Source organism: Pseudomyrmex gracilis, unplaced genomic scaffold, assembly GCF_002006095.1.
Source record: "Pseudomyrmex gracilis isolate BER0280 unplaced genomic scaffold, ASM200609v1 scaffold_12, whole genome shotgun sequence".
Classification (NCBI taxonomy): domain Eukaryota; kingdom Metazoa; phylum Arthropoda; class Insecta; order Hymenoptera; family Formicidae; genus Pseudomyrmex; species Pseudomyrmex gracilis.
Window position 1 is genome coordinate 1,476,985 of NW_018020596.1, and position 9,839 is coordinate 1,486,823.

Below are 9,839 nucleotides of genomic sequence, written 5' to 3' on the forward strand. Positions count from 1 at the left end.
ACCGTGTTTTATTGAAGACGCGAGACGAGACGAGACGCGCGGCGAAATCGTGAGCGCGAGATCATGGGAAAGGGTTATGTTTTATCCGTACGCGCAGGCTTGATGAGAAGAAAAAAAAAACAGACACATAGAGCCCGAAAAGCAAATGTAACACCGCGTAAATCACGCCGGTTAATTGAGCTTGTTTTACCGAACGAACGGGCGACGAATTCAACGTCTCGCGTCCCGAAGATTTACGGAGATCACTCCGGACCGCATCTCCGACGATCGCGGATGACACGCAGAAAGGAGATATGTCGCGAGATAAGAGGGTTGAGTTAAAAACTTACTGGGTTTCGACACGCTCGCGTTTAATTAAAAAAAACATAGAAGCGTACATGTACTTTCTTTTTTTAATTAGACCATATCGCAGAAGTTGTTGCGGTTAATAGTTCTATTCGCGCGATTACGTTGAAGAAAACCGTCTGCGGGCGAAACGAGGTACGGCGGATTAAGTGAAGCACAAGTTGTGAATTAAGTGGCGTCGTAAACTCGCGTCGAATTTTTCACTGGGTATTTATACGGTAAACTGTCATTGCGCGCGGTACGAGATCGTCCGGTGAGATGAGACTAGGCAGATAAAACCGAGAAAGAGAGAGACCTTAACACCGGCGAGAAATAGATGGGGCTATGAAACGCATAAGCACGTTTCAAGTGTATCTTAGACGAGAGCGAGTGATTAAATCCTCGCGAAGAGAGAGAGAGAGAGAGAGAGAGAGAAAGAGCATGAGAAGAGCACGAGATCTGCGGGTATCTGCTTAATTTACGCCAGCTGCAACCTACCCGCGCGTTTATGCTACTATCCTTAAATAGAGACTGAGATATTTCAATTAAAGTCACATGTATAACTTCGATTCACGAGGATATTGAATTTTTTCTCAACTAGTGTGTGGAAACTTCATCTTAGATTGAATTTCTTTAGTGTAAATATATAAAATATGTATAAGTTTATATTTAATTTTTTTAATGTATAAAAATATATCATTTTTTTGTACGGACTTTGCATCAGAAGGCGCTGCAAATATTCCGAAGAATTCGACCTTGCGGTTATTTTTGGAAGAAACATTTCCAAAGGATATTGTAGTCTCTTCGGCAAGGACTTACGTGTGCAACTTTGTGTTTATCGCATCAAAAAAAAAAAAAAAAAAAAAAAAAAAAAGAAAATATCGTAATGGTCGAATAAAATCGCGAATTTAACGTCTCACCGATTGGCGCGCACAATAAATGTTTTAGCGGAGCTAAAGTTAAGTTTCGTTTAAAGCGAGAACGCCGTTAATTGCGATTATTCTCATCGTGCGCGAGGAAAAAAAAGAATCCTGCGAGTCGCGTGTAAATTGTGCGTTTAATCGCGCGACACGCGTGTAACTTTGTCGCGCGCTTATAAGAAACGCGCCTCTCTCTGTCTCAGATTTTCGTTGCGTCGCGGGTGGCGAGAGAAATTCGAACGAAATTAGTCTCACTCGCAAAACGTTAAGGCTCGCGATAAAAAAAAATTAGAATAAGGTTGATTTAAGCGACGATAAAGCAGATAAGGAAATATCGGATCTGAGAAACTGTGTCCGTATCTCTCTTTAATCTCGTTTTCAATTTTGCTCTTATCAGAAAATTAACATACGCGAGTTATCGCTCTCGACCGTATCAAATATCGGATTTTAAAAATTACATCGCGTTCGCGTTGTCTCTCTTCTTCGTTTCCTCTCAATTATAACAGAAAATTCATACAGGTCTTGCGCCACTGTAACGATAAAGTTGATTTAAGCGACAATTGAATAGATAGGCGAAATATTATTGAATAGATCTTAAAACTGGGTTACATTTCCGTATCTCCCTTTCATCTTTTTCAATTTTACCTTATCAAAAAATCGATATAAGTTATTATTACTCGACTGTGTGTGTATTAAATATTGGATTTTAAAAATCATACTGTATTTATTATACATGTCTTCCATCTTCTCTCATCATCAGAAAATTGATACAAGTTCTATCACTATCGATGTGTTACTTTGCTTCAAAAGAGAACAATCTTGAAATTTCTTCATTCGAGAAAAAAAAAAAAAAAAATTCGAAATTTCGAGAATAAAATATCGACAATATTTTCTGCGACGTTTTTTTTTCACAAATTAATCTCACAAACAGATAAAAAGAAAAAAAAATGACCAAAGAAGTGTGTGCGTTAAGCGTAATTCGTGTTATCGAGGCTCTTCCTTCGAGCACGAAAACAATTTGCGAACGCGCGTGCTCTTAACGCTCACAACTCACAAATCACAACCCACTTGCGCTTTAATAAGAGCTAAAGTACAGACAGCACGATGAGATACACACGCGAAACGATCGGTCGCGGAGGAGTTCGAAGCCGCCGCGCCGCGAAAGGTTTGAGCAGAAGGAAAAAAAGGAACAAGGGAAGGAAAAACAAAACAAAAAGAAACGTTCGAAATCGTTCCTCTCGGCCGCATAATCTGATGCCGATTGCGCCATTTCGCCATTGCGTTTTAATATCGGTGGACGTGGATCGGGATCTCTCGCGCGCACACAACGATCGCGAATTTCCCTCCGAACGCACCTCATTGGTTTGTGTTGCGCAAGTTCCTCGTTTTGATTAGTATTCCTGAAACTAGAAACTCCAAAGTGAATCGACTTACAACTCCTTGCGCAGATTACTTTCGAAAATCAGATGCCCCGCGACGTGTCCTACGTTTTTTTTCCCGAGACGCTTTATGGGTGTCTCAATGACCGGACATTTATATCAAAAGAAATGATATTAAATACACAAATATCAAACGCGCAACTCTCAATATTTCACGTATTTTTTAATGTCACAGTACTCGCCAACACATAGAGAAACGGAACAATGACTATCGTACAAACCATATAATACACATACGAGAAGTGTTAGAAATAACGCATGAAAATCAAACTCGAAAAATAGTAAGAGGGAAGAGTGGAAAAACAACACGTGACACAAGAAGGAGACAGGAGAATCAGAAACGATTCAGTCGTTTTTGAGATATTTTCCCATGAAGATCTCCTCGCTTCTCAATTGCATGAATTTCGCGTATAAGAGGCACTACCGTGCTTCTTGAAATTAATTTTGGAATATTTTAGTTTGTAACTTTTTACACGTGTTAAAAATACTTTGGTGCAATTACTTCTTCAATAAAACAAGTATGTTCGATCATCGGGATAGGTACCTCAATTATATTGTTTCTCTTCTCTCGTGTCTTCTTCGTGTTTCTCTTGTTTTTGTATTTCTTTTCCGAAGATTCCGCGAGGAGTTCATCTTGTCATTATTTTACCATCGAGACTGCGGTGTTTTGTTCGCGACATGAAAAACCACGTTGCGCAATTTCGCGGGGAGCATTTTACGTTTTTTTTTTTTTGGGAGAGCGTGTAGAAACATTATCCGGGAAAACGCTCGGTTCTAATCGCTTCGGAAGAAAAAAAATCGCGTTATCGCGTTAAGTATCCCTAAACGCGGTGAAAGTCCGCTGTCTCTCTCTCTCTCTCTCTCTCTCACGTAAGAGTTATTCAGAAGCCGGATGATCATCGCACACGCGTGTACACATAGCTTTATACATCGTGACATGAACGAATGCGAAAGTAGTGGCGGCACAAGTGATTATCCTTTGCGCGATGAATATGTTAAATACCTTTTCTGAGTAGAGATTTACGCTCCTTTTCTGAATGACGAGCAAAAACCACATACCGCGCTTGCGGTATTATATCGCGTCTTAATGACGCTACAACTCCACCTGTTCGCACCTGGAGCGAAGCAAATCCCCGTATCCTTGACAGACACACAGAGAGAGAGAGAGAAAGAGAGAAAAAATGTGTAAAATATATATCTCGGCAATTGTGTATCTGTTATTTTGTTTCTTATCACAACGGAGTACCGTGCGGTCGTAAATGTAATAAACCCGACGATAACATCTAGTAATATAATTTGTGGCGTTGTAAAGCCTCGCCGTGTACGCATTATGCGAACATAGAGTGCCAGCAATAAAACGTGTGATAATTGTGTGAGAGAAAAAGAAAATCGTACACACACACACACATACGTACACATCACGTCGTCGCGTTAATTGCGATTTGATATAAAAGTTACATCTATAATACGATACCAATTACATGGTTATTAAAGAGATATTAATAGTGTAACACAGATATTAGTGGCTTTTTGTGATCTGAAAAAAGTTGATAAGTTTGATAGGAAATTTAGAATATGATGTCAAAGAGTTTTGATCGGTTTCGCGACTGGGGAGAGCTCGTGAATGTGGGAGAGAGAGTTGTAATTTTTCACAAGAACTCAATCGAAGTTAATTCATCTCACGTGAATAAAGTTTGCAATTAAGACAAATCACGAGACGCTTTGTGCGCACTTCTCTTGCAGTTTCTCTTGGCTCTCGCAAGACGGATTTTCAAAAAAAAAAAAAAAAAAGAAACAAAACACTGTTGACGTGGAAGAACGCGCGGCGTTTCGCCTTTGCAAAAGAAAACACGAGGGGGAATTTTTCCGAAATAATAACAACCTGCGTTACTTTCTACACTCTTCGACGTGAGGTTGCGTCGCAATTGCGCGCAATAAAACCGCGCGTACGCGCGGCGCGTACTTCGCACTTCCGCTGAAGAATACACACACCTCATTCGACGAGGATGAAAAACCAAATCGATGATCGCGACGTTTGCGTTTGCTACTTTGTGAGCAAAATCGTACCCCGTTCATAATCCTTAACTAGAAGTGATTACACAGAGTGGCAGAAAAAAAGGAGCATATATATATATATGTCCGAAGTAAAACAACAACGCGACAGAGGAGATTGCGCCAAGAGATCATGTTTTTTTTGCCTCGCTTTTATTTTGCACTTTCTTGCGGGTTTTTATTTCGCTCGAGAGAGAAGGAAACGTCGATTGAGAGAATATATCGGGCAATAATCTTGCAATTATTTCACGAAAGTAGAAGCATTAAGTGAATTCTGAACGCACTTTCAGAATGTCGGAACTGCTACCGTCTAGTACATCGTCCAGACTACCACTCTCGTCGTAAGTAATTTATATGTTCGTTATTAACATACATTTCTGACAAAAAGCGGAAAAAATGGCGAATATATATTCGAGAAATGTTTTGCATTTTGCACACTCGAATCGAGTTTCGATATATTATCTCGATATTCATCTCTCTCGTGTGTTTTGCGACGCAAAATACACGTGTCGGTAGTTCGGAATAAAAACCCCGAGGTATGCGTAAGAAACTTAATTAATAATTGCAATAAATTACAATCACTTGTAGCGCCAATTCAACAAATTGAGAGAATTTCGTGAAAGTGACTTTGCATTTCGGTTCGAAAACTCGTTAAATTGCATAATATTTTTAATTCCCTTATACGTTGCAATTATGTATCACGCGTAACGTTGCTTTGTGTACGTGATAAATTTTAATTATAACCGGGATGTTGTTGATCGATGAATCGATTAACCAGAAAATAAGTACTCGGCTTGACAAGAAACAAAGTGTTTCCTTCTCGTGTACGTAGCTACGAGCGAGAAGGGTTTGCGCAATAGCGCGCGCGTTGATTTATATTTTTGCGCTCCATCAGGAAAACGACAAACGAGTTTTGCGACGCGCCGCGACACACAAAATTGATTAATAAAGCGCGCTCAGAAGCGGTCGTCCTTCAATCGCGTGTACGTGAACTTTTCGGTTGCCGCGCGCGCCATTTGTCTCTCGACTAAAGAGCGCGCGCGCAAAACCTCGGTTGTAATTTTCGCATTCTCTGCGAACGTTATCTCATTATTTTATATTCCAGTAAACTTCGCGTAAAATTTAATGTTCGTTATTGCGAGTTGTTAACCTTTGAATCTCGGATCACGCGTGTGTAATATATCGAGGATGTATATTTTGATGATTGTCGTTTTTACGCAGATCTAATAACACGTGTTTCACATGTCCGTATACTGTTATCTTCATTAACATCCTTCCAGTTTATTTGCACTTGGCCGATTTTTATTGAACTCTCCGCGATTCCGATGATTTGAACTTTCTCTCAGCGACGAATTCTATCGAATTTTCGTATGTGAAAAAAAAAAAAAAAAACAAACAAATCGAGAAGAGAATAATGGGAGAGGTCACGTGTTTCCACGGAACCGTTCTATTCGTTATAATTCTTTTTTTCCCGCGCCTCATCTCTCCGCGGATGATTAATGATCTAGGCGCGATTGTGCTCTTTAATCGCGCGCGGTTTCGGGGCGCGCCTCGGCTTCGTCTGAAATTCATTCGTTTCACACTCACGAGAGCGAGCGGTTCGCTCGCCGACTCGCGAAATGAGACATAAATCAGCCGCGCGCTCGTTTGCTTCTTTTTCCCTCCCTCGTTTTCTCTCGCGCGAACAAACTCTCTCGCACGACATGTGTACTTCTCGGCGCCGCATCAGAAACGAATCCGCAACAAAAAGTGTCACGGGCGCGTTTCGGACGGCCACGTGCATTAATTTCGCAATCCGCGCGAAGAAAGAGCCGCAGAACGCGAAAGGTACACACGTATCGCGCGTTCGTGTGATATTTCTGAAGAAAACTTGTAGCTTTTTGCGAATCGCCGACGTTACAAAATGTACGACGCGTCAATCCGCAGAAACTACTTTTTTGCGCGACGTAACATTAATGTAAGTGAAAAAAAAATATAATTTACGTTTCGCATGAAGAAATGCATATCGGAACGGTTCGGTGTGATGAGAGTCATTTATTTTATGTCGTAATTGTTGTGACTGTCACTTACCAAATTGACTTTCGAATATTTGAGACACAATTATAGCTATAACCCCAATTAAATTAATGCGAACAGCAAGTAAGTTGTGATTCGCATTATCTGGAAAGAAAAATCACGTCATAATGTTGACATTTGTTTTAGAAAGTGCGCCGCAAAGATATATTAGTGCTCGAAATGATTTACAGGACTTAATAACAAGGCAGTTAATTTGTAATTGCAGCTATGACTCTAGATCTTGGAATTGCGTTTTGAATCGCGGTTTGCAGAATTAATTGAGCTTGACATTCAATAAAGTTTGCTGACAAGTGGTTAAGCAAGTTTCGTTGCTCCTCTTTTCTTATTTGACAGATATTCAAAGTGTGATCAAAGTGCTCTCTGTTAACTTGCAATTAGGCGAAATGCGTGAGATTGACGTGTTCAGATTGAATCATAAGTGAACACACTTGAGTTAAAACGGGAACGCGATCCTTGAGACATTCAGAAAGAAAAAAAACAAGCAACGAAAAGAAGTTCCGATCTATGAGCAATTGTTGTGATTGTTCGTTTTGTATAAGATCTTGTTACTAGCGCGCGGCGTGTTGCGAGCGTGTACTCGATTAATTTGTCTCCTGTTGACAACTGATAATTAACAATCTAATACACTTCTTGTTTAGCCGCTCAGACGTATATTGACTTAATCGATGCTAAAGATATCGCGCGAAATGATTTGCGTTTATCAAGTTCGACAGAAGTTACTTTTCTATTAGAAACAATGTTTCATTCTTTGCAAAAAATTATGAAACGTATTTTTGTGTAAAAGATTTATGTACAAAAAAAGAAGTTCATATTTAAATCAAATCGAAATAATCGCGAATGTTTTCGCGTTACAATCTAGAGCGAGTTCTGTGCGTGACAGGCAATTGAGAAAATCGCTATCCTACCTACACGTGCCGCGAATAATGCATACAAAGTGCAACACAAAATCCCGAGGAGTGACATTTCATCGGCAATATGTCACTCGCGGCGACGCGTCACCTGTGCGGCTAATAATTATCGAGCACCGACATTTACTGCCGATATCTCTCGCTCGTGCTACCATAATCCGGGCTCTATGTCATCATTAGACGCTAATGGCCTTGTAATACCGTCGTATAGTGACCCGACTTATCTGCAAAATTACGAAATATACATCTTACCGCGTGTATCTTTTTTTCCACCTTTGCTCTTTTATTGGCAGAAGTTGGTTCGCGGGTGGAACAAGCGTTTGTGCTCTCACACACAAAGTCGCACCAATAACCATCAGTAACATGATAACACTGAAAAGTAACAACTTCATATACAAATCATTAATGCTCTGCAATTAGTAGATTAAGACTCCAACCGGTATCGGATCTATTAACCAGTTATCGGCCCATTAACTTAATCAGATTCAATGGCTGTGAAAAGTCACTTTGCCGGCGAGTGCGGAAGTAATATATTTCTTTTACACATATATTCCTACGAAATAAATGATTGGGTGTGTGATTGTTGTGTGTGCGAGTTAAAAGACAACTTTTTTTAATACGGAAAAAAACTGTTAAACAATAATTTACAATACATTGAAAAATTGTTGTAGTTACTCAGATCCATTTGCTTTTACATGTATCTTATTTTGTACATACACAATGATTCTTCAGAGCCGGATACAAAAAAAAAAAATGTATCATTTATAAGATAAAAATAGATCAGTTAAATTACTCCATCTGTTCGACAAGGAGCTCTTCGATTCATTTAAAAACTTCTTGCATTAAAATTAGACAATCGATGTGTACGAAGTAAAACTATGAAACGCAAAACTGTAAAAAGAAAGAAAACAACTTAAAGTGCATTCGACACTATAATCAGATTTTAGAAATTCATTCCTAATTATTGTACATATTGTACAAAACGGTGACATATGACATCGCAGCTTTGATGATCTGAAAAATTATTTAACGTATATACAAATAACGTGTGTAACGTATATAAAAACTTGTAAGACTTTATTGCCGTGTGTTTTGGTTTTATTCTACTTCTTACCATGACAAAATTTTCGATCTTTCCCTCCAAAATATAACCGATCGTTACTGTGAACTCTTTGCCAATGTTCTGTATTAGAAACAACACAAGCTTTTGCGACGACACTGACATTAAATACCACGACGTGTTGTATCTGAAATAGGAATAAAAATTCTCCGTCAAAAAAGTCAATGCGCCATGCAAACATTCGCGTGATATTTAAAAGTACTTACACATATATCGCCAGATCGTTATTGTACTCCGTAAGTTTTTCTCCGAGATAAAGACTGATAAATATACAAAGTAAAAGGCCGATTCCAAATACACAGGACTGCAGTAATACTTTCACATCTTGTGATATCGTTAGTGCATCACAAACCTAGATAAAAAAAAGAAAAAAAAAACGGAAATTAGCGACACTGATCAATTTTATATCTCATAATTATGAGATATTCAATCGATTACACACATGCACAATTGCATGTATATAATTCATTTTCGCATATTTCTGACAATATAAAAAAACTCACTCCGTACAAATCGGTAACCAACGCCATTACAGAGATGATAAGTACGACGCTATAAAGTGTATTAATTGACGCTATTACGTAATTGGAAAACCTTTACCATCAAATACAAAAATTATTGACACATTATTAAACAAATAAACACAAAACTGCGATAAATATACTAACTTTATAGCTCTACGATGTGCAATTGTGGCATACATTATTGCGTTGCAAACAGCGCGATCTTTCTCTGAAGAAGGTACAAACCACGCACAGTTCTCGATAGAGTGTCGTATTCTATGTCTGCAAATGACACACTTTTTGTAGTTCGTAATCAAATCGGCGGAAGCAATTACGCGTCGAATAATTAAAATAATCCGATCGTCAATCACCTAGCAAGTTTAAACATCCCAAAGGAATGAAAGATAAATCCTAATATTTGTGTATATGTAGCGCCTCCTATTATCCAAGCTAATTGAATGATCAGAAGTTCGTGTATTACCTTAATGTAGAAATAC

The 9,839-nt window shown here is 38.9% G+C and overlaps 1 protein-coding gene across 1 annotated transcript; it reads right to left on the reverse strand.

The window, feature by feature from the left end:
• Positions 1-8,597: 8,597 nt before the first annotated feature.
• Positions 8,598-9,613, reverse strand: LOC109863766 (odorant receptor 46a-like). Its single transcript, XM_020444293.1, has 5 exons — positions 9,508-9,613; positions 9,343-9,391; positions 9,046-9,191; positions 8,834-8,966; positions 8,598-8,733 (listed from the first exon to the last, which is right to left on the reverse strand). The coding sequence occupies exons 1-5, from the start codon at positions 9,540-9,542 to the stop codon at positions 8,677-8,679; spliced, it is 420 nt and encodes a 139-aa protein (XP_020299882.1). The 5' UTR covers positions 9,543-9,613; the 3' UTR covers positions 8,598-8,676.
• Positions 9,614-9,839: the final 226 nt, after the last annotated feature.

What these genes read in the sequence shown, in the direction of transcription:
- LOC109863766 (XM_020444293.1), bottom strand. Translation starts at nt 9,542, where the DNA reads ATGTATGCCACAATTGCACATCGTAGAGCTATAAA. An exon ending in GCACATCGTAGAGCTATAAA is followed by an intron (nt 9,392 to 9,507) that starts GTTAGTATATTT and finishes TACACTTTATAG; the next exon opens with CGTCGTACTTATCATCTCTG. An exon ending in AGATCGAAAATTTTGTCATG is followed by an intron (nt 8,734 to 8,833) that starts GTAAGAAGTAGA and finishes ATAATTTTTCAG; the next exon opens with ATCATCAAAGCTGCGATGTC.